Source organism: Mustela nigripes, chromosome 2 (assembly GCF_022355385.1).
Source record: "Mustela nigripes isolate SB6536 chromosome 2, MUSNIG.SB6536, whole genome shotgun sequence".
Classification (NCBI taxonomy): domain Eukaryota; kingdom Metazoa; phylum Chordata; class Mammalia; order Carnivora; family Mustelidae; genus Mustela; species Mustela nigripes.
The window spans coordinates 100,365,137-100,390,307 of record NC_081558.1 but is presented as its reverse complement, the minus strand read 5'-3'; the positions used below and the strand labels follow the sequence as shown (position 1 = coordinate 100,390,307).

At 45.6% G+C, this 25,171-nt stretch overlaps 1 protein-coding gene across 2 annotated transcripts in view; it reads left to right on the top strand.

Annotated features, from left to right (window-relative positions):
- HEG1 (heart development protein with EGF like domains 1) overlaps positions 1 to 24,470 on the top strand; it is an 87,105-nt gene extending 62,635 nt beyond the window's left edge. For both annotated transcript variants that reach the window (XM_059391122.1, XM_059391121.1), the window contains 5 exons: positions 441 to 483; positions 616 to 653; positions 13,250 to 13,337; positions 16,700 to 16,874; positions 19,161 to 24,470. In XM_059391122.1, coding sequence (XP_059247105.1) covers positions 441 to 483; positions 616 to 653; positions 13,250 to 13,337; positions 16,700 to 16,874; positions 19,161 to 19,310 — 494 coding nt within the window. In that variant the 3' untranslated portion in view covers positions 19,311 to 24,470. The remainder of the gene's footprint in view (positions 1 to 440; positions 484 to 615; positions 654 to 13,249; positions 13,338 to 16,699; positions 16,875 to 19,160) is intronic.
- Positions 24,471 to 25,171: the final 701 nt, after the last annotated feature.

Here is a 25,171-nt window from a genome sequence, read left to right as displayed (position 1 = left end):
ATATATATATATATATATATATATATATATATATAACCAATAGCCACCAACAGGTTAAGAAAATTTTGTGATAAAATTAAGAGTTGAGCTGGGCACCTGGGTGGCTCAGTCAGTTAAGCTCAGGTCCTGATCCCGGGGGTCCTAGGATCAAGCTCTGCACCACATCTCACATTGGGCTCCCTGCTCAGCAGGGACTCTGCTTCTCCCTCTCTCTCAGCCCCTCCCCCTGCTTGTGTTCTTTCTCTCGTAAATAAATAAAATCTGTAAAAAAAAATTTTAAGAGTTGAGCTGGCAGGTTATAGATAATTCTAAAGCAATTTGTAGGCTTCTGGTTCTAGAATATTCTTGTGTACTTTAAGGTGGCCGGTGTCTAATAACTGCCAGTTTGGGTCAAGGGAGGTCAAGGGACATATTCATGGATTTTCCTTTTTCTCTTGCAGCATGTGAAGATGGATATAGGCTTGAAAATGAAACCTGTATGAGGTAGGCTCCATGACCATTTTTTCTGATAAATTTGTTACAAACCAGATCTCGAAGTTACTTGGGTAGATTGCTGCAGTTATTTCTTTTTATTTTTGAAACTAATTCTCATTCTTTTTCTTTGTTGACTTGCAGTTGCCCATTTGGGCTTGGTGGTCTCAACTGTGGAAACCGTGAGTATGCAAAGATCTTGAGTTTCAAGGGGGCAGAGTGGGGAGTTTGGGGGAATAGAGGGCTGACATGGTCTCTGTGCACAAGCTCCAGTGCTGAGGGGTATGAGGAAAGCAGAGCGCCCTCCAGGGCATCCAGGTCTGGCAGGGGAAATGAGTGCATTCCTAAACAGCTCCCACTATGGAATGTTAACACAAAAAATTAGGTGGGGCCGGGAGCAGGGAGGGAGGGAGCAGGTCTAAGAAACTAGAAGAGCCTCTGGAGCACCTCTTGGAGGGGATGGGATTGGAGGTTTTGGAAGGCTTTGAGTGGCAGGTGTGGAGGAGAGGGAGTGGAGGCAGAGGGAACAACTTGAAGGTCTCAGGGCAGCCTGGGCTGGTGCTGTTCTGGGGATGGTGTGTGTGGTATGGCCTAGGACGGAAGGAGAAGAAGGCAGAGTGGAGGATTAGTTTAGCAGAGTACGTGCAGACCAAGCTGTTAGCTTGACAGCTAGCCCTTAGACTTGAGACTCTAATCAGTATCCATTGTGGAAGCAGCAAGAGTCCCGGAGCAGGACCGCAGCTGATGGAGAAAATCAGGTCAGGCTGCAGGATGGAGGGCAGATTCAGTTCCTGGAGAAAAGCAGTTGTGACTCATTTCAGATCACTTTCACTGACGTCTTCTGGTATCCAGAGCTGAGAAATGAATGAAAGAAATTCTGGGATATAGGATAAAATAGGAATAATAACATTCAGTACTTTATTTGAGGAGAGCTTTGACCATCATTCCATAGATGAGTGTGCCTTAGACGTGACCTCATAACATGTATAGAAGTGCCCAGTTCCTAGTCCTCTGACAGTTTATATCTTCGCTGGTATTTTCTTTGCTCCTAAAACTTTCTTGTTAGTAAGTTTCATTACTGTACTTTGAGTGTAAATAAAAAGTAAATAAGATAAAATAACAAAGTAAAAAAATGCAGTACTCAACAGACATAAAGCTATTTGGGTGTGCCGGGCATGGAGCCACTTTGAGGCCAGAGTCTGGAGACTTGGAATTACATCCCATCTAGGATTTTTGGTGATTTGGGGCATCGGCTTGATCCCAACTACAGACCAGCAAGAGGTTACAGTGGACAGTCTAAGAGAAAGATGGGGGAAACGCTTCTAAAAGCAGATATACTTAGAGTCATATAGAACAGAGGGAGGAGCTCACAGAATTAATGTTTTATTCTTTTTTTTTTTTTTTTTTTTAAGTAGTAAGCTGAGGCCACAAAGTGGTAGACAACCCTATCTTATTTAGTAATCCCTGAGGACACCTTGGAGCCATAAAAGCACTTAAGCACAGATATTCATCATGATGGACCCAAATCCTCACACACCAAATGGTGTTCCAGGCTATTGTGAACTGGTTTTTACTCACAAAGCTTCTAACACTGAAGGGGCAGGGGGTGTCCCTCACAACAGGCGATTCTGACATTTTAGTGCCAAACACCAGACATTAAGGTCTCAGAGTCCCAGGACTGCCCCGACTTCAGACAGTCCCAAGTCTGGGCCTCTGGCACTTCTGACCAGCCAGCTATAAATCCCAAGTTCCCATGACACCCTCCTCATGTTCAGTAATTTGCTAGAACAGCTTGTAGAACTTACAGCTACAGTAGAGTGGACTCACATGTGCAAGAAACTTACTTAATGTTACCAGTTGATTATAAAGGATACAACTCAGGAACAGCCAAATGGAAGACATGCCTGGGCAGGAATGGGGGCAGCTGTTCAGAACTTCCATGCTTTCGCAGGTGCCTCATTTTCCCCGCACCCTTATGTGTTCACCAGTCCAGAATTTCTCTGAACTTCATTGTTTAAGATTTATAGGGGGGTTCTGTTACATAGTATCAATTGATGAAATTAATGGTCGTTGGCCATTCCAAGTCCGAGGTGGGGGCTGAAGGTTCCAACCCTCTGATTGGTTCCCTTGGCAACCAACTCCAGCCCCCCCCCTTCATTAGCATAAATAGAGATGTGGTGGAAAGAGGCTTCTTATAAATAACAAAAGGTGTAACTCTCACCCCTTTAATTCAGAAATTCCAAGGATTTTAGGAGCTCCTATGCTAAGAATCAGGAGTAAAGACCAAATAGGTATTTCTTATTATATCACAGTATCACAGGTATATACATGGTTTAATAAGAAGAGGAAGTTATGGGCACCGGGGTGGCTCAGTGGGTTAAGCCTGTCTTCCGCTCAAGTCAGGGTCTCAGGGTCCTGGGATCAAGGCCTGCATCAGGCCCTCTGCTCAACAGGGAGCTTGCTTCCCCCTCTCTCTCTGCCTGCCTCTCTGCCTACTTGTGATCTCCCTTTCTCTCTGTCAAATAAAGAAATAAAATCTTTAAAAAAATAAAAAGAAGAGGAAGTTATCATATGTTAGACTTTTTAAACATTAAAAAGTAGTCAAAATTATCTTTTAGTAACCAGTGCTTGAGAAGGTAGCTTTCAGGACCTCTCTCTACTTGTTAGGTGAAACTCTGCCTGACTCATGAAACACTTCATAAACTCATTAGAGCCTCAGGAAAAAAAAAAAAAAGTAGGCTTTAATTTTTTGTTTTAGTAGAAGTACAGTCGGCACACAATGTTACATTAGTGTCAGGTGTATGACATGATGATCGGACAAGGGTATATGTTTTGCTGTGCTTGCCACCTGCGTCGCTCCCATCTGTCACCATACAGCACTGTTACAGTTCCGTTGGCTCTATTCCCTATGCTGGACCTTTTATTCCTGTGACTTACTCATCCCATGACGGGAGGCCTCAGGATTTTTTTTTCTTTTTTTTTTTTTTTTTAGATTTGGCTCATATAAAACCCTATGGATAGCAGTGTCCTTTTCTAAAAAGTCACTAGACAAGCTTTCTCATCTGGGTCCAGGATCTTTATGCCTGTGTTCAGGAAGGTATCTTTGCTTTCCAAGGGCTGCCTGGGATATGGAATTATCTTGTTCACTTTCTCATGTGAATCTCCTCCTTTAAAACCAGAACCGAGCCGTAGAGCACTCTGAAACTGATCACAGAATAGAGTAGCCTGCACACAAAAATAGAAGAAGGCCTAGAACTTTCAATGCAGAAAGAGGAGGCTGAATAGTCAGGCACAATGTTTAAGCTGCTGAGACCTGTTCACCAAATGCTAGAATACTACAACTCAATGGCTGAGTTTTTTAGAAGAGATTTTTAAGCTAACAGGTATTGATTGCACCACAAGCCTGCGGATCTGACTCTGAGAGGTCCTAAGTATTAGAAACAGAGAGGCTTTGGGACACCTGGGTAGCCCCACTCCCTTAAGCATCTCCCTTTGGCTCGGGTCATGATCCCAGAGTCCTGGGATCGGGTTCCGCATCCGGCTCCCCGCTCAGTAAGGAGCCTGCTTCTCCCTCTGCCTGCTGTTCCCCTTGCTTGTGTGCTGTCTCTCTCTCTCTCTGACAAATACATAAATAAAATCTTTCAAAAAAAGAAAAAAGAAACAAACAGAGAGGCTTAGATAATGTCACAGAGGATGGCTTAAGAATAATTTGAGAAGGAGCGCCTGGGTGGCCCATTTGGTTAACCGTCTGCCTTCCGCTGCGGTCTTGATTTAGGGTCCTGGGGTTGAGTCCCCTATCAGGGTCCCTGCTCAGCGGGAAGCCTGCTTCTCCCTCTGCCTCTCCCCCTGCTTGTGCTCACTCTCTCTCACTGTCTCTCTCTCAAGTAAATAAATACTTTGGAACAAAAGAGTTCTTTGAGGGAGGGACGGAGGAAGAATCAAGGTACAGTAGAGTTGTATCACATGTGCAAGAAATAGACTAGAACACCCATCAGAATGCAGAGTAGAGAGAGTGAGGGAAGCAGATGATTAGTGTGGCTCTAGGGTTGAACCAGGGAGCGGGAGGTAGGAGACGCCATCTGCCAAGTCCTCCTGGCACGTCCTGGTCCTGACAGGCCTCTCGTGAGCCCGTATTTCAAACCTCCTTTTGTCGAACAGCTCTCTAAATAGGCTTTACCAGGAAAGGCTTCGATTTCTCAGTGAACGGAAGACTGATCCAAGGAGGGAGAATGGATCTAGGGGAAAGCCCCATAAAGTGTTGAGGGGAAAGGGGAGAGAACTGCCAGCATTGCTTTAAGAGGCATTTAGTGATTTTTTTTTTCAGAGTTCATTAAATACTATATATGTCTGGAGATGATATACCCCTACATTCATTGACCCTTCTGCAAGTTCCTGTGTCCCCTGTTATGTTTGTGGGGTCTTGGCCATACCAGGATTTCTCTCTGATTCCGAAACTTTTCCTTCTCCTTTCATCTACGTTATCAGTTATGACCAGCAGAGGGCAGGCTTCTGTCTGCATGGCTCTCTCCCAGCCACGCTGTGTTGGTGACTTTGGTTAACACCTTGATGGTGTGGGGCTATCACTGTGTGATTTTGCTATCTGTCTTACTATTGATTAGCAATGAACAGTGACTGATAGTAAACAGCACCTGCCCCCACCCTTGTCTGAGCTCTCAGATCATCCCTCAGTGTTGTTTAAGGAATGGGGAACACCTGATTCACCCCCTCTGTGATGATGGTACCTTGAGGAATCTGTGGTTTGTCACTCAGTGTTTTGTGTCCAATGACAGGGCCCTGACCACTCACACTGTCACTTCTGTCGTGGCCATCAAAGTCAGTGAGGGCCTTCTTGGGGCTACAAGAAGCCCCAAGAGGGGCTTCCTTAAGCTGGAAACTTTACAGGCAAGAAATGCTTCTTCTCCGTGCAGACATCTTGGGGCACAGGCCCTACCCAAGCCCCGTGAGTTGGAGAGCCCAGCTTTGTTCAGTCACAGTCTTGAGAGTCCCTCACTCCCATGTTCCTGGGAGTGATGCAACTCCACTGTACTCTGGGTTTATGGCCTGCCTTTCTACAAGTTTCCATTAGCTTCCCAGTTGTGCGCAGATTCCACTCCTTGTTGCTTCAAGCTTGAGGGGTTGGGACGAGCCCTCTGCCAAGCCTGTTAGACTCGGAGGTAGCGCAGGCCCAGCTGGACTCCTGCGGGCACCTGACAGGGGCCAGCCACCTGCACCCCCAGTACCCACCCTCCAGATCATGTCTGCACCTGTCCCTGCACTCTTTTTTATTTTCTTTCCATGTCACATATGTCTTTTTATACTGCAGATTCACGGAAGGCTGCCTTCTCCCACTTGTCCTGGCCTCAGGATTCCCTTACAGACCCATAGCAGAGGTGCCCCCCGAGCCTCTGCCTGCGTTTACACCGGCTCCCCTCGCATCTCCCCCCATGTCTCCGTTTGCTTCCCCTCTTTCCTCTCTTTAAAATAAATTAATGAGGTTGTCTCATCACAAAAATAATATGCCCATTTTCATTTTTAACTCCAGTTAATTAGCAATAGATTTAAGTTGAGGGAAGAAAACTGCAGTCCACCATCTCCACACCCATTAAACACTACTGTTCATACCCCAGCGTCTACACTGTTGTCCACACTAAGTGTGGCCTAGGCACTGGCAGCGCCGGCTTCACCTCCACTCCGGACCGACAGAATCCGAATCTGGACTTGAACTGGAGACCTCGATTTGATCAATGTACAGATTTGTATGCATAGTAAAGCCTAAGAAGCGCTGGTATTATATATCTTTCCAGAGATATATATGTATATCTTTCTAACAGAATATACTGTTTTATAGCCTGCTTTCAAGTCTAGTAAGCTGTGTAGTATTTCCATTTACGTCATTTTATAAGGTCACTTTCGATAACTATGGAATCTACTTGCAGATACGCCATTCCCCTCTTGCTACCTTTTTAATGTCTTTTTTTATATTCCCATTCTCCAAACCATTTTTCTGTTTGGTGGTTCTTGTCACTTTGTGATTACAGAGCTCACATAATTTTCCTAGGTTATCTTTGGCTGCAGACATTTTTACCCGTCCCTTTTTTATGTTCCCAACGTGCCTTTTTGTAGGGCAGTCTTTCCATTCAAAGGCCTGTGTCCTCCTCAGCAGGACTCCTTCCCCACCAGCCTCCTAGCGTGGCCTGAAAGGATTTAGAGCCTGTTTTCCCCAAGTACAGTCCTTTTCCTCAGCTTCTGATGAAACTAGAACATTCAACTTAAAGATCCCCTACATTGTCTTCCCACCCATCCCACCATCTGGTGGCAGGTGTATGAAGGATCTCAGAAGTGTGTTCAGGTCTGAAGTGTGTTCAGGCTATTGTTACACTGGGCTTCAGAAAGATTCACACCAGCAGAAATGCTGTATGTTGGCAGGAGTCCATCACTCATCACAGACATCCAGGATGACAGCACTAAACTGCTTAGGAGGAAAAAAAAGATAATTGTCCAGAAATCAGCTGGAAATCTCATTCACCTGGAAGCCGTCTCAGGCAGTCTTGCCTGACCTCATTCAGTGTCAGAATGGAAAGCAAGCAGGGCTTGGGAGAGGGGAGTCCTGCTCTGTGTCTGCTCTTGGGCCTGGCCCCATAAGGCCTGTAGGTGTGAGAAAGACTCATTTCAAAAGGCACAGAGAAGGAACAGATGCTGTGAACAGGGATTCTAAAGGAAAGCTGATGCAAGAGGAATGGAAGGATTTAAAAGGCAAAATTTTAACTGTGCATTACTAATGAGCTCAGTGAGGGGGGATATGGGGAGAACTAAATGAATTCTAAAATAAAACTAATGAGAGCTGTGTGCGTGGCTTAGTAGGTTAAGCAGCCGATACTCGGTCTCAGCTCAGGCCTTGATCTCAGGGTGGTGAGTTCGAGCCCCAAACTGGGCTCCACTCTGGGCAGGGAGCCTATGTTAAAAAGCACCTGGTGTCTCAGTTGGTTGGGCGTCTTCCTTTGGCTTGGGTTGTGATCCCAGGATCGTGGTCGAGCCCCACATCCCGCTCCCCGCTCAGTGGGAAGCCTGCTTCTCCCTCTCCTACTCCCTCTGCTTGTGTTCCCTCTCTTGCTGTGTCTCTCTCTGTCAAATAAATAACTAAAGTCTTTTTAAAAAGTAATAATAAAATAAAGCTAATGTGGCCACCTAGAAAGGTCTATAACAGGTTCAAGGATTTTAAAACAATTTGTATTGGTTGGTTCAATTCTGACACCATTTCTGATGTGTGTTTTTTCCACGCTACCAAGCAATTTAATTCAACTTCTGACACTTCTGATCTACCTGGACATAGCGTCCGATCCCACAGGTGAGGGCTCAGTCCCGTAAGACTGTATCCCTTCCTCATCAGATGCCAGTTGGAAATCCAGGTGCCTGTTACTGTGTTTCTGAGCAAGCGGTTGTAGATCAGTGGTTCCCACCATCCCCAGGTTGGGTTGGATTAACCCGCTACAGCAGCTCACAGAACTGAAAGTAAATCATTTACTCACTAGATCACTGGTTTATTATAAAAGGATGTAACTCAGGATGTACAGCCAGATGAAAGAGGGCACATAGGGCAAGGCCTAGAGAAGGGGTGTGGAGCTTCTCCCAGTGAGCCACTCTCCCTAGCTCTCTGTGTGTTCACCCACCAGAAGCTCTGCGGACTCTGTCCTTTTGGGGTTTTTTGGAGGCTTCATTACATAGGCACGACTGACTAGGTCACTGACCATTGGCAAACTCAACTTCCAGCCCCTCACCTCTCTCCCGGGCTCAGGGAGTAGGGATTGAAAGTTCCCAACCTTCTAATCACAGGGTTGTTTTCTCCCGCTCCCCCGCCACCAGGTGATTTCCAAAAGTCACTTCATTAATCTAAGAGACCCATTAATCAAGAGACCCACCTTTCTATTCTCTTCACTTAGGAAATTTCAGAGGCTTTTTGTTTTGTTTTGTTTTAAGGTTTTATTTGTTTGACAGAGAGAGAAAGCGCAAGTAGACAGAGCTGCAGGCAGAGGGAGAGAGAAAAGCAGGCTCCCCGCTGGGCAGGGAGCATGATGCAGGGCAGGACCCCAGAACCCTGGGACATGACCTGAGCCGAGCCGGAGGCAGCCACTTAATGGACTGAGCCACCCCAGTGCCGCTCTAAGGGTTTTAAGAGCTCTTGGCCAGGAAGAGGGACAAGACCAGATATATATTTCTCATTATAAATCACAGTATCACAGTTGGCTAAGGTTCTTCTAAGGGGTAAATAAGCCTCGCTAGCTGAAGCAACAAAAGGCCATTTATGGGAAGGATCCTGAGGTGTGTCATGAAATTCCGGCATCAGAAGGAATAAGATTCACGGGATTGTGGGGGAACCATAGCAGCTGGAGGTTGGGGGCCTGCTTTTCAGGGTACACATTAACATGACTCCATCTTCAGCTCTCATCTTCACTCTTCGCTGTGTCTGTGTATAGGCTTTCCCTCCTTCCCAGACCACGTAACTGAAAATAGACTCACCAGAGAGCTTCAAGTGTGTGTCGCTGGTTCGGCCATTTTGAAAGATAAGGCGCTTGTGCTCTCTCCTCTCATTCTCTCTTTCTCTTTACCAAATAGAGATTCTTGGGAAGGAACTGACTAATCCAGCTTGGATTATGTGTTTACTCCCAGACCAGTTAGCTGTAGCCAGGGTTGACGCTACATGTACAAGCATGACCCGCTCTAACCCTGTCCACCATAACCTGCACATGACAGGGTGAATGTTCCCAGGGAGGGGCTGGCTAAGTAGACAATCCAGCAGTAGTTTCCATCCTAAATGAGCACATAAGCAAGAACAGATGTAGCTCGTAGGAAAGACCAAGGCCCCCAATGGGCTCCCAACAGCAATGACCGCAGTAGCAACCTATGACCAAACCACAGAAAGAATAAAGAAAAGATAAAGACTGTGAAATATCAACAAATGTCAAAGAGAAAGAAAGAAAGACTAAGAATTCCAAGTACACCATTCTGGAGAACATCTTCAAACTAGAAAGGATAGAATGGACAAGCCTAAGATGACATTCCCTGCCTTCCGTGTCACCCTAATAAATAAACATTCAGAGCACCCACAAAACTGTAAATGTTATAGTTAATGTTGATTCAAATTCCATGCTCTTCTTCGTGTTTGGGTTTTTTTTTTAAGATTTTATTTATTTATTTGACACAGAGAGAGAGAACATAAGCAGGGGTGGGAGGCAGAGGGAGAGGGAGAAGAAGGCTCCCCACTGAGCAGGGATTCCCCATGCAGGGCTCAATCCCAGAACCCTGAGATCATGACCTACACTGAAGGCAGATGCTTAACCAAGAGAGCCCCTGAGGTATCCCAAAATCCCATGCACTTATGATCATTATGTGGCCTCATAATAAAGTCAAAGTCAGTCTTAAGTTCAAAAAATCAGTTGTTCATGAACTGACTTGATAGCAGATTTGAGAGAAAAAAAATCTGGATTATCTTGTTCATAAGATGATTTCAAGTTCCCAGTAATAAGATCTAACTGCCAAAGAGCATCAAACATACTCTAAAAATTGTGTGTGTGTGTGTGTGTGTGTGTGTCTGCGTGTGTGTGTACACATATGAGTAACGGTTGGGAAGTACAGGGAAACACAAAGAAGAAAGGAGTTAGCCATGATTTCCAAGGGAGTGCCAACTTTTGGGAACATTTCAGTAGATCCCCTCCTGGCAATTTATGCTCATACCCATGAGATCTTCTGGCTGTCAGGACTGGTTCTTGGCTGCAGATAGTTTAAGAAGCACTGGTCTACTCCAGCTATGCCTCTCTTTAGAAAAGCTGCCCGTTCCAGGGGCGCCTAGGGTGGCCCAGTCTGTTAAGCAACTGATTCTTGATTTCAGCTCAGGTCATGATCTCAGGGTCCTGGATCCAGCCCCTACCCCCCCTACCCTATCTGGCTCCCCACCCAGGGGAGAGTCTGCTTCCTTCTCTTTCTCCCTCTGCCCCTCCCCATGCTTGCATAAACTGCCCCCCCATAGTAAATAAATAAATCTTTAAAAAAAAAAACAAAAAACTGCTCGTTCCAAAGAGGACTCTGCCACAGCTGTGGCCACTTGCAAAGGTCACTTCTAAAATGAGCACCTGCTTGTTTTGCTGGAAGTGGGAAAATTTGAACTTGGTGTGGAGGGATAAACAGGAATAGACTTTATTCTTTCGTTAGGAACAAAGGAAGCCAGTGTAGGATTTTAAAGCTGAGAAATGGCATAATCAGACTTATTTTTTAAAGGAGTGGGCAAGATGGGGCAGAGGAAGGTGAGCTAGGACATGGTTACAGTTGCTGGGTCAAGAGTTGATGGCGGTTTAGGGTGGTGTTGGTGGGGATGAAGAAATGTCAACAGATTCAAGAGGTTTTTTTAAAGGGAGGCTTAAAGACATGAGTCAGGAGGTGAAGGAGAGAATTACCTCACTCCATGGTTTGGCTTTGTTTCCTGTATGTCTTAATACCGATGGTTTTTCAAGATAATCAGGTTTCTGTGTTATTTATTTAAATAAATGATAGGTAAACAGTTGGTTTGGTTTTATCACACAGTCTACTTGCTGTCAGCTCTGTGCATTACTGTGACTTTACCTGAATACCTGGAGATCATGTAAATTCCAGTCATAATTTACTATAGAAAATCTAATTATTGGCCCTTATTTGAAATCCTGTGCCTTACAACCTGAGAATAAATTTTATTTCCACAACAACAAAAATCAACTGAATACTTAGTAGACTTTATTGAAAATATCATTTTGCCAGAAATATACCAGTATAAAACCCTTAATTAAAATTTTAATATTGTTCTTTACATATGATATGCATGTGCTTACTAATATGACTGCTAATATCTGGTGGTTAAATTCAATTTGTATGTATTCAGGTAACAACTCATTCCTGGCATGGTTCAGCAGTGATTCTCAAACTCTGAATTTAGTTGACCAGTAATATTTCTTATAATATAGGGTTCTGTACTTTTTATCTTATCAAGTAAGAATCTAAAACTAAATAAATAATTTTTATATCTACTATATCACCATCAGTTCAAAAAATGTAAAAACAGTTAACACCAAAGCGTGGGAAGTAGCCAAGAAATGATTCTCTGTTTTCTCCATAACTTTAAAAAAAAAAAAAAAACCAACTTTACTGGGGCACCTGGGTGGCTCAGTGGGTTGAGCCTCTGTCTTCAGCTCTGGTCATGATCTCAGGGTCATGGGATCGAGCCCCGAGTCGGGCTCTCTGCTTATTGGGAAGCCTGCTTCCTCCTTTCTCTCTCTCTCTGCCTGCCTCTCTGCCTACTTCTGATCTCTCTCTCTGTCAAATAAATAAATAAACAAAATCTTTTAAAAATAAATAAGTAAAAATAAAAAACAACTTTACTGAAGGCATAATTTACACATAATAAACTGTACCCAGCTTAAGTGGGGGGGAAAAAAGAATAGAAAGGATAAAATCTTAGAAGACAGAACAGTTATTAAAACTAAACAGATTTAGTTTTTGAAAACTTCATCCATATCCTTTAGTTTTTTCTTTTTACCTTGCATTGGTAAACATGACCAGGGGGCTGATCTACAGGTAGAATTTGGGTTCCACCCATTGTTCTAGAAGTGACTGAGAAAGGAGAAATCTTGGGGCGCCTGGGTGGCTCAGTGGGTTAAGCCTCTGCCCTCGGCTTAGTTCATGATCTCAGGGTCCTGGGATTGAGGCCCGCATCAACAGGGAGCCTGCTTCCCTCCCCCCACCCCTCCCCCGCCTGCCTCTCCGCCTACTTGTGATCTCTCTCTCTGTCAAATAAATAAATAAAATTTTTTTAAAAAACACTTAAAAAAAAAAGAAAGAAAGAAAAGAAGGAAGGAAGGAGAAGTCTTCTCCAAACAGTGCAGGCAGGGGAGGAAAAATAATTTTTTCTCTACCCTTCTAGAACTCTACTGCCACCCCCACCCCTACCCCAAATAAAAGACCTAGTAACAGGAGAAAAAGAAAACAATTTTAATTACATAGCACACATGGGAGCCCCACAAAAATACGAGACTCAAAGGCAGCTGGATATTTGAGGCTTCCGTGCCCTTCAGAGTTAAGGAGAGGGCTAGGTGTCCAGGCTGCCAAGGGCAGGGGTGGGAAGCCACCTGGGAAAGTGAGAGGAGAAACTGGTAAACACAGGCTGCCCTGGCCCCAACATCAGGCTCTCAGGTAAAAAGGTGAACTCTGAGCTGCCTTCTGGTACAGGCCTCTTTTCTAATGTAAATCTCCCTTTAAAAAGGGTTACTCCTGCTGTTTTCAGAGCTTCTCCTGAGTCCCAGTTTCTCAAAAATAAACAGTACAAGGGGTGCCTGGGTGGCTCAGTGAGTTAAGCCTCTGCCTTTGGCTCAGGCTGTGATCTCGGGGTCCTGGGATCCACCCCGAGTCGGGCTCTCTGCTCAGTGGGGAGCCTGCTTCCCCTTCTCTCTCTGCCTGTCTCTCTGCCTACCTGTGATCTCTGTCTGTCAAATAAATAAATAAAATCTTTTTAAAAAATAGTTCAAAATAATAAGCATGCTAAAGAGGACTATTTGGGGTGGATATACTGCCATCCTCCAACAGAGCAAATGCCAGAGCTAGCATTGAGGAGCCCTGCCTGCCCCCCACCCCATGAAAGGTGAGGTCACCAAAGGAGGCAAGGGCTTAGCTGTGGGGCAGGGAGGGCAACTCTTCTTTTGTATTCTTTATTTATTCATTATGTCTTACCTGTCTACTTTTCTCCTTTTTAACCCTCGTTTAGCTTATCAGCTGATCACCGTGGTGATCGCAGCAGCAGGAGGTGGGCTTCTTCTGATTCTAGGCATCGCACTGATTGTTACCTGCTGCCGGTGAGTGCCAGGAGTTCACATTCTTATTCTCTTTGCCTCTGCTAAGCAATAGTCTGTGTAGATTTTAAAGAATGTTTGGGGTGCTTTACAGTATTAAATCATCCTGTATAACGGAATCATTCAAAAAAGGAGAAAGGAAAATTCATAATAGATAGTGCCATTGAGAAAGGACAGCAAATGGGACTCTGTTTTCTTTACTTAAAAAAAGAATATCCCTAAGCACAAGCAACAAAAAAGTGATAGATTGGATGTCATCAAAATTTAAAAACTCCTGTGCTTCAAAGAACCCTAACAGGAAAGTGAAAACACAACCTAGGGAACAGGAGAAAGGGTTTGAAAATCGTATGTCTAATATGGGACTTGTGTCTAGAGTATAGAAAGAATTCTTAAAACTCAATAATAAAAAGGCAACTTTACTTAAAAATGGGCAAAACACTTGAATAGGCATTTCACCAAAGGAAATGAACAAATGGCCAGGAGGCACATGAAATGACGTTCTAGCCATCAGGGAAATACAAACAAAATTGCCATCAGGGAAATACAAACAAAATTGCCAGGAGACACCACTGCACACCCACTAAGATGCCCATTTAAAAACCAAGAGGGGGGTGGAGGATGGGGTAACTGGGTCATGGGCATTAAGGAGGGCATGGGCTGTAATGAGCACTGGCTGTTATATAAGACTGATGAATCATGGACTTATACCTCTGAAACCAATAATACATTATATGTTAATTAATTGAATTTAAATGAAAAATAAAAATTAAAAAACAAGAAAACAGCAAGCATTGGTGAGGCTGTGGAAGAATTGGAACACTCCTGCTCCAGAAACACAAAATGGTGCAGCCCCTCTGAAGGAGTCTGTCAGCTCCTTGGGAAGGTAAACACCTTGTCCGCCTGTGACCCGGTGTTGGATCCCTCAGTAATGGGTTCATGATTAAAGGAGCGAGACTGATACAAAGCAAAGGTCAAGCAAAGCTTTATTTCACGCCAAGCATTGAGAATCAAACCAACCGTCAAACTGACTGGTCGGGCTGCCCCTTACAGAGAGGGTGACCCCTCCCTGCCTTACAGACTAACTTATAGAGCAAAGGCCATGTGGTTGGGCCTGGCCACACACAGGTGGCCAACTGAATTTCAATTTACCGTATAGTAGCTATTTGAATTAGCCTATCACCTTGGTCAGAATTGGTGCCCAAAAGTTGCCCAAAGGGTGGGGCCCACACTCCGTGGTAGCTAGGGAGACAGTATGCGCCCCCACACACTATTGGATACCTCCCCCTGACCTGACTCATCCCTGCATTTGGCCGTTATCTCCACCTGACCTGACCCACCCTTGTATTTGGGCTTTGTTAAGTAAGTTCCCCTGGAGTGGGGGGAGCAGGGTCAGTTTAAGTTTTACTGCATAAACAAAATCATTGTTTAACCGGATGGCATCGCTCTGGCTAAATAGGCCCTTACACCCGGCACCCGCTCTCTGATGTCCATACCCTGGGAAGTGAATATGTACAGAAACATGCACAAAAGACCACCTCTTGTATGATTCCATCTCTATGATCTCTCCAAAATAGGCAAATCTCACGGACAAAGAGGTAGATTAGTGGTTTCCTGGGGCTGGCGAGTGAGGGGTGTGAATTGGGGAGTAAAGGGTAAGAGGCTTCTTTTTAGGGTGACACAACTGTTGTAAACATTGATTGTGGTGATGGTCGCACACATCTGAATATACTCAAACCATTGGCTTACATACTTCAAATGGGCAAATTTAGAAGCAAACAAAGGTGAAGGGTTAGCAGGGCTGTTTCACCAGTAAGCAAATGGGAGTCAGTACACATGCTGGGCTCTGGGCTTCTTGGAAGCCAGTGCAGTGGGTGTCTGCTGGGAAAGGAGGAGAAAGAAGGAGTTGGTCCCTTCTGTGGGTGATTATCTAGTCAGTTAATGGAAAACTCTGACCTTTGATTTAGATTATTATAAATGGTGGGAATTTTTCTGACGTAACAATGATGGCGGGCACCTACCAAAATAGCAAGTTGTCTTTTCGACCATTGATAAGAAGGACACCATAAGATAACTTTCACTTTCAGCAAGGCTGCAGAGAGCAGTTTGCCCTAACTGCCCTTCTGGGAACCCACACCTCATGGTACCACGTTTGCCTGACATTTGCCAAGTTGCCACCCAATCATCAAAGACAAACTATGAGTGGAAATAAAATCCTGGGTAGGAGACCAGAAACTAGAGAGATTAAACCTCAAGAGGAAGTAAGCCTCCTATTTGCTAAGTATCGGAGAACCAGGTAGTGTGACTACCTGAAGAAGGAGCCAGTTCCTATGGGCTTTGGCAAAAGGGAAGGTAGTCATGAATTACTAGGTCATTGTTTGAAACTGGAGGCCCCACCCTCCAGGGAGCAACACAGTGGCATCTGTTCTTGAACTTGCAAGAAGGAACAACGCCTAAGCCACATGCGGGACATTTGGTTTTATGACCCTGAGTCATTTTGTGCCTTCCCAGAAAGTTTATTTATAGAGAAGGGAGGTAAGAAGGAAGAATCTTCAGATTATTTTATCCAGGGCAAATATAATGAAAAATGTCTGCTCCTAGGCCTATCCCATAGGTAAATTACACATATTTCTACCATTTCCAGCCAGGGAACCCTCACAGTAGGGGAGCTTGTCCTGGGTTTTCTCTGACCTACTGAAATGAGAATGTGTGAAGCTAATATAAACAGATGGGCATTTTTGCAAATGAGAGAGCCTGGTTTTATGGTCATTGGAGTAGCTTCATGGGGAAAAAGGGCCCTGGCTAGTGCGACAGGAGGCCTGCACCTTATCCTAGCTTCATTAGTTGCAAAACGTGACCTAGGAAACAAGTCTTATTTTTTCACAAAGCCAGAGCTGTCCCATCCCCAAAGCCCATCTCTTAGTAAATTTTGGTGAAACCTACAAGTTTCTGTGTATATCCTGATCCTCAGGCAGGTTTAGAACCATAGTAAGAATCCTAAAGACCCTTTGGCTCCAGCATTCTGGGAATTCATGACTCTGATTTTCCTGACTGCCCCCAAGATGCAGTGACCTCGGTCCCCTGGAGAAGACTGCTTCACTATAGATAGCTGTTCATCCTTTGTCCATGGTAACCCGTCCCTTCCAGTTGGAAAATCTTTTTGCAATTTTTTTTTTGCATCTAATTGCCTTTTTATTTGTTTTAGGCAAAATATAACAATAATGTCATTTCTTCAGTAGGCATTTATAAAAGAATGTAATGGTAGCTTTCCGTCTAAACTACCTTCTAAAATAATAAAAACATGCTTTCATAGATATTTCTTTACAGAACTTGTTCATTTGAATCATTAACTATTTTCCATCCCACAGAAAGAGTAAAAATGACATAAGCAAACTCATCTTCAAAAGTGGAGATTTCCAAATGTCCCCATATGCTGAGTACCCCAAAAACCCCCGCTCACAAGAATGGGGCCGAGAAGCTATTGAAATGCATGAGAACGGAAGTACCAAAAATCTCCTCCAGATGACGGATGTGTATTACTCGGTGCGTATCTCTGTGCCCGGGGCAGCTCATGCTCTGATCCCCTCTGAGAAGTACGGGGATTGTGTTTTGTGGTAAAACAAAGATAACTTCAGCTGCTTAAGGGTTAAAGAGAATGGTGTCCTGAGCCTCTTATTTATATAATTTAATATTCAACTTACTTATGATCTGTTTGCATGGTATTTGTTAGTTTTGACATCAAGATCAGGAAGGCTACTTCCCCCAACCGAGCTCATTACTTTTATGGGGTTGTAGAAATAACTCTTCCTGGAACCAAATTTGCTTTTGAGTTGTAAGATTGGAAACTGAAAGTTAGCAGAAAGAATTTGTTGTATTTAGGCTGTGGCCCTCACATTTTCATCCCTTGTCTGCCTCACTTTACCTCCTGTGCTTGTGGGACTGGGAACAGGGATAAAGAGAACATTCCAGTGGCCTCCCCAGCAGCACTTCTCAGTGTTTTAGGAGATGTTCACTCAGTGGGTCTTCAACAGCGGGCCCCATCCAGCCCTGGACGGCATCATCTGGGAAGACGGTAGACCCCCGGGAGCTCTGGCTCCTCTGTCCTACCTCGGATAACCCATGCCCTGCCTGTTTCATTTCACATTGACGTGGCAAACAAAATGGGGCTGTCTGAACTGGAAAGTAAACAGACGTAGGTGACTTCTCATCCCACGTAGACCTCTTTGAGGTAGCAATAAATGTGGAACCTTGCCCCATGGGGACTTAACAGCGCTGTGACAGAAGTTACAACCCCACTAATTGCTATGGGGATGAACCCTGAGGGTTCAGACTTTGGATGGGAGAGGTTCATGCTAAGGAAGCTGTTGTTTCCATTGGACCCTTTGGAAAACTTGAAACTGGGGGAAGAACAAGAAGAAGTAAGAGGGCACCTGGGTGGATCAGTGGGTTAAGCCGCTGCCTTCGGCTCAGGTCATCATCTCAGGGGCCTGGGATGAAGCCCTAAATCAGGCTCTCTGCTCAGCAGGGAGCCTGCTTCCCCCTCTCTGTCTGCCTGCCTTTCTGCCTACTTGCGATCACTCTCTGTCAAATATGTGAATAAAATCTTTAAAAAAAAAAAAAAGAAGAAGAAGAAATAATAAGGGAAAAGACAGACGCAGACACAAACTTTGAGCTGGGGTTAAGTGTTAATGTTTCCGCACAAGTGCTTGGCTGTGTTCTCCATGTGGGAAGCCCTGTTCCTCTCATGGCAGCCAGGTGTCTACGGGTGTCTGCTGCCCAAGCAAGTGTGCCTGCACCCTCACACCATTTGCCAGGGACTCTTTCCCCGTACCTGGCGAAATCGCATAGAGACAAACAGGCCCAGGGCACCAGAGGACCAACCCCGGTGTGTTTCCGTGGAGTTAGCGCAAGAGTTGCCTGAAGTAGAAATAATCAAGAACTTAAACCAGCCCCATCTTCCCTTCAGAAATGGGCTGAGCAGTCCGTAGAGCCTACGCTTATGGTATGAAGCTGTCCCCTGAGTGAGAAGGCTGTCTCTCACAGTGGCCTCAGGTGTACCTCGGGCACTCCTAGGATCCATGTTCCTTATATGCTGTCTCTAGTGTTTTCTTTCTGCCAGGCAAGCATTTTCTCCCGGTGGGCCTCATTGAGGGCCTCCTCAAAGTAGCTGTGTCGTTTCCATGTGAGCTGCTTTTGCACATCAGCTAGGGAGCCATGGTCTAGGCTGAGATCTGGTCAGAGATGGCTGCCTGTTGCTGATGGCCTTCCACTCTGGGGTCCTGACTCCACCTTTAATAGGCAGTCCTATGACCTTGCAAAAGTCAGTTCCCTGTTTGTGGCGGGGACCTTCGTGCTGTGCTCTGCAAGAAAGACACTTTTTTAAAATGTCAAGATGATAATCAGGTAATAATGAATCTTTATGATAATTAGGATAATTAGCCCAGGTCTTTTCCTGTATTGGTCTAAAATTGCTGGGCTGCCCTTGATCACTTTTGAAAATCTCCTTTGAAAATATGGATGCCTTTGAAAATCTCTTCTGAAAAAGGGATGCCAGCTCTACTTCTTTAAATCTCCTTTGAAAATATGGATGCCTTTGAAAAATCTCCTTTGGAAAAGGGATGCCAGTCTCCACAAAGAGAGGGCCTGGGAGGTCCTGACTTCTAGGTCAGACCCTGCTCCATTAGAGTTAGCTGCCTCCCTCTTGGGTTTATTAAAACATAGCGTTCTTTTTTCTTCTTTCTTTTTTTTTTTTCAAAAGGAAAAAAAACACATTAAATTTAAATCTATGAATAATAAATGCACTTCTCTTCTCTTCTCTCTGGCCACCAGCCCACAAGCGTAAGAAATCCTGAACTTGAACGCAATGGACTCTACCCGGCATACACTGGACTGCCGGGGTCACGGCACTCGTGCATTTTCCCTGGACAGTATAACCCATCTTTCATCAGTGATGAGAGCAGGAGAAGAGACTACTTCTAAGTGCGGAAGAGAGACAGACGGCCCAGCACTCTGAGCAAGTTGTGGGCCCTTCACACTCAGAGGACTGCACCAGGGGGGCCAGTGTGCTCACGGGCTGCTCCCAGGACTCATGGAGCCACACTCCTGTGGCAAGCAGAAAGCAGCAGGACAGGCGTGAGGGGCGTGACCACAGGGGAAGGAGACAGATCCGGGACATGGAACTGAGGGCTGCTCCTTGGGCACCTTTGCCCTTACTGTGAACATGAACAGGGGCCAGTCCCGGGTGTCCCCAAATGCGGTAGCCACCTTGGGGCCACCGGCCATGGGTCATGGGCCACGGGTTGACTCTTAGCCAGGGCATGTCTTCAGGCACCTTCGCCAGGACCCAGTCTTTCCTTAGTTTGCACTTTAGTCAATTGAATAGGGAGGTCTCCTTTTGGATTTTTTCCAAGACTGTTCCAAAAAGAAGGCCTCTTTTCCTCAGACACTCCCATAGGCCTCGATCTGGTGATTAATTTACTGCAAAGTACAGGCTCTTTCGTGGTTCCCCTGCCCGGTATCTACATGCTAAACCACGGATGAACATACCACTAAGGTTTGGAGATGCTGCAGGTGAGCACACAGTATTTTTAGTAGGTTCTAGGTCTTCTGCAGTTTCCATCCCAACCCTCAAAATGAGGAACTGAACTGTGCGAGGCATAGCACACACTCCATTTTGTAGTCAAGGTGACATTTATTTAAGATTATTTCTTCTTTCCCTCCGCAGTTAATTCTCCCTTTTTCAAATGAGTCTGCATTCGGGCAAGACAAGTTGCATTTGCTTTTAATTAGAGGCCTCCCGCTGCCGGTAGTGAGGCGGGGCGCTGTGGGGAGGAGGCCCAGAAAGTCGCAGAGCTGAGGGCCAGGGTGGAGGGGGGTGGGGGGCTTCTCTTCCCTGAGGGCAGCGCCGGGTGCCGTGCCGGCGTGGGACTCGGGACTCTGTCCTCCCCCGCGGAGGCCGAAGCTGCTATATCGGTGCAGTAGAAATGGGAAGCCGAATGCAGACTGGGCCTGAGCGGGAATTCCGCCGCTGAGGGAGGAGCACCCGGATGTGGCCGAAGGACTGGGCTGACCCGGCACGGTCTACTTCCTGAAACCCTCGTGCTTTGGGAAGCCTGTGTGGGTTCCCGAGGAAGACCCGGGAGCTGGGATGGAGCCACACATCCGTGAGTCTGCTTCCTGTCTGGGGCGGCTTATGTGACCCCATCCGGGATCTTGCCCACAAACTCAGTGTCCTCTTTCAACTAAGGGCTCAAAGCTGTTTATTCACTGAAGAAATAACTTATTTTCTCTCATGCAGTAATTCGTCCCTCTTTATACTACTGCAGAGTTCCCTCCAGAAACATGGTAGTTTCAGTCAGCGTCAGAGAACTAAAGGCTTCCGGCCAGTTTAGGCGTTGAGAGTTTGCCTTTGGGAAGGAAGTGCCGCGTGTCTTATTTATTATGCCTGTGACTTGGGTCCTGTGGGGGGAGGGGCACCCCCAGGGCTTGGTGTCTTTACCAGCTCCTTGTGGAACTGCGATTATTCCCACCATGTGCTTTTGACGCATCCTGGTTTGGGATGAAGTAAGAACACAGTGGTCAGAGAAGTGTTCCCACCCTGAAGCCTGGAGCTCAGGAGCTACATTTCTGGAAGCGGTCTAGCCTTTGGGGACAATTCTATCCTGGGCATGGTTGTTTCTTCAGAGTTCTCTCATCTCTTCAGAGTCTCTCTCACCCTTACTGTTCTGTAATCCTCACCCTTAGCGTTCTAAGTGTCAACTTTTGTGTCCCCTGGTCTCCACAAGCCACCAATACCCTGCTGGCAGCAGGAACACAAGTCAGGTGTGACACTTTTTAGTCATTACATTGGACTCATCTCCTGAGATACAAATTCTCTTGTCGTCAACGGATGCCAGCTTCAAATTTCAGGGCATCATCTTTCTGAAATCTCTGGGTCTTGCCTCTTTCTGGGGAACCAAAGAGCCTTCATGCCCCCTGGTCTCACATCTAACTGGAGAGCTCCGAGCTCCTGCCCTCTGTTCACCTGGGCCAACAGACTTGCCTCCCTGGTGAGGTGACGTTGCTTCCTGGCTCTTGATGCAGATTCTTGCTTATCCCCAGAGCCACGGTGGGGTGTGTGTGGGGGGAGGTGTGTTCCCAGGCATTCTCAGCTAAAGGTGTCCGATGCTGTCTCAGCTGACGGATCATCTCCTGTGTCAGGACCAGAAGCTATAAGCTACACTAAGTTAAGTGTTTTGTCTCAAAAGCATTCTTAAGAAGAATGCTGATGTCCAGAAGAGTGTCCTGTGAGTTCCAAGAGTGCTTTCTTGTGAGTAGGTTTGGTGCGTGTGAAGTGGATTAAGAATGTTGTTTTTCTTTTACTGTGAAAAAAGGAGGTCTCCAACGATGTGAGGTTCAAATGTATCTCCTTGCTAGGAGGCTGTGGGGTTGGGGAGGGGCTGTCTCAAGAGCCCAAGGGCCTAACAAGTCATGAAAAGCAGCATGATTGCTCCCCAGTTACATGTTGGCTGCCCACCATGAATGAGGAAGGGAGAGGTCAGCTGCACGTCTGCCTGGGGTTCAGTACCTCCCAGAGGGTCCTGCCTGGGCGGAGGGCAAACAAGCAGTGGGACAGCAGCAGCCTCTAGACTGGAGAGACAGGGTAGGGTGTGCCCCTGGGGAGCAGAAGCCCTCAGCTCCAGCATGGGTGCTCCATGCCTGCCCCTGCACCTGGAATGTGCGATTCGTGCCCATAGAAACGCCACGGTCCTGCCTCCTTGGGACCCCACAGCTAGGGGAAGGTGGAAAGGAAAAGGGACACTTCACTGCTCATGGGAGGCTTCAACTTCTAGAGGGCCGGGCAGTGCCTCAGAGCAGGATGGGGAATGGGGATTACCTGTCAGCCTCCTGGCTACTGTGGGTTTGTTTAAGCTTGGGGCGGGGGGGCTCTTTCTCCTGTCTTTTCCTCTCGGCCCCATGAGCCAGCCCAGGGCCCTGGAGAGAATTGATGAAGTCTACCTGTTGTGACCCGAATCTCTGGTGTTCCCACCATGACCCGGCTCTGTGCAAGGCCCTTGGCCTCACCACACCCTGGTGAAGCGTGCATGAGAGTGTCTGTTTCTTGCATACATGAACTTCCAGAGAGAGTGAATATCTTGCCTTAGAGAGCCAGGATTCAAACCCCTCTCCCTGCCTTGCCTTCCTGTGAATGCCTCACCATCCAAATGGACTTTACATGTCAAAGAGGGCAGGGGAGAGTGGGCTTATAATATACTTTTTTTTTAAGAACCTTAATATTATGAAGCATTAACTGAACTAATGACATGAAATGAAAAAAAAAACCCAATGTTGATTCCTTTTTGAAAAAGTCCTTTTGGGTTCATTGCATGTAATTGCATCCATTTCTTGGACACGTGAGGTTAAGAGTGGCTGGCTTGTGTTTAGTGGGAAGTGTACTGGTACGTGGCTTGGGGCGTAGGAAGGGTGAGGTGATGACCCGGGTTTCTGGCAAACACAGCCAGACTTAGATGCCCGCTGAGGGGCGTTTTGCCTTGTGTCCGCCGGAAGGCTGTGGCTCCCACGTATTAGAAGCATATTTTTGTGAATGTGATCAGAGTTGTGAACATACTCAGTTGAATGTCTTAAATGCTGACAAATCTTCCTTGGACAAAATTTTGTTTTCAGAAGCAGCTAACTCATTTAGAGCCAAGTATGTTGAATGAAGAGGGTAATCGAGCTGGCTGCTAGCATTTGGAATTCTAAACAAAGATGTGACTATTAAGTTCTCGAAGAGGTAATTCTTAAAGTTGGTCCAAACAGAAGGGCAGCATCTTTGCAGGGCTGGATGCTGCCTAAGAAAATGTTTCTGAAGGATGGTATTTATTCAGATGTGGAAGTTCCCAGAGCGCCTCTGAGGGACATATCACGCATGTGGCTTTGTGGGGTCTCTGTGAAGCCATTTTGCCCACCGGCCAAGGGCCCAAGTACCTGGTAACCCTGGGAACTTAGTCTGAAGAAGCTAAAGCCAAGCATTCTAGTTGCTTCGGGCTTCATTTAGCCTAGCATGCTCCAAAGTCGGGTTCGGACCCATTGTTCTAAGATACTTACCCTGATTTCAAAATGAGAACACTTGTTTGGAGACAGGAAGAATGCAAAGTTCAGTATTTCAGTATTCTCTGTCTTCTTTAAAACTGCCCTTCACATCAGAGATATTTTTTCTATGGGAAGACTTTTGTGGGGATTAGAAGGGACATGTCGTTTCTTCCTTCCTGACCAAGCATCTTTTTGAGGTTCTTGTGTGCATTTATGGAAACAGATAGGGTTTTGTAGAGTTGTCCTTTGAGTGTGTGTGTGTGTGTGTGTGTGTGTTTTTTTTTTTTTTTTTTTCTGAAATCCCCAGAGAAGGATACTGGTTAAAAGGCTAGAAATATCAAAGTATTAAATGCCAGTCAATTTGTTGTGCTAAAGTATCTTTTCATAGTGTTATAATCCATCCTGTTTGTTGGCAACTGCTCACAAAAAAGCCTGTGAAACCCAAGGGGACAATTTAGGTCTATAAACAGAGATCTTACACCAGCTTTGTCCCCTCTGCATTTTTTAACAGGACATTTCAAAGGATTTGCCTACTAGATTCTGGGATTTTTTGTTGTTGTTGTTGGTTTTTTGGGTTTGTTGTTGTTGTTGTTGTTTTTAGGACATGCAATGCAGGTGCAGAGTTATTTCCTAGGAAGGATGGGACTGGACGGGGGTGGGAGGGAACCAGTCTATCCGGAAACTAACCCAGATTTCTCTATTACCTTGGCCCATTTCTTCAAAAACAGAAGGTCTTTCATCCTGGGTTGCTGTGAGTTTCGTTAATGTTTGTGTTGTTGGACTTAATGGTTAAAAGAAGCATGTTGCTGGAATGTGAACTTCTTGAGTTTTCACATTGTCCCGAATTTCTTTTTGCAAACCTTTAAACCTTAAACCCCTGGTCGATTGTGTTAAAACCATTATGAGAATGTTATTTAAAGTTGTATTATAATTGCCACCTCCACTAATTATTCAGTACTGTAGCAGCAAAGTATTATTTGTAAGAACCTGGTTATTTTTATACTTATATCTACTTTAAGTCTGGCGTTCTAGTCAGTAAATGATGCAATAAAATGAATATCATTTTCACTGTGTGTTTTTCTCATAATAACAAGCAAACAGAGGGCAGCAGGTTACCTTTCACGAGTTAACAATGGAACTCTTCGGGAAACTCTTGTGTGGCAAACATAGGGACTGAGTTATTTCTGGATCCTTAGTGCCCAGCTCAGTGAGGAAATGCACTTTTTTTTTTTTTTAAGATTTTATTTATTTATTTGACAGAGAGAGATCACAAGTAGGCGGAGAAGCAGGCAGAGAGAGAGAGAGGAGGAAGCAGGCTCCCTGCTGAGCAGAGAGCCCGATGCGGGACTCGATCCCAGGACACTGAGACCATGACCTGAGCCGAAGGCAGCGGCTTAATCCACTGAGCCACCCAGGCGCCCGGAAATGCACTTTTGATGATGGATGGATGGACACACTGACCTAAATGATAAAAAAGCCTGATTCAGGTGTATAACACCTGCTGGTGTTTGCTTTCCTTTCTATGGATTGGAGAATAGATAACCAGTTCAGATGTTCAATATTTCCTCCTGAATGCCTCCCCCGCAACCACCCCAGGCCACCTTTTCACATCTTGGATGGGAAGGGGCAGGAAGCAAGCATGTCTGTGCTCCATGGCCGGGAGAATCCGTGGAACATGAAGACAGCAGACCATGAGACATACACTCATGCTGGCCTGCGAATATGGCTGCCTGGCCATAGTTAATTAATTAATTATGTTAATTATGTTA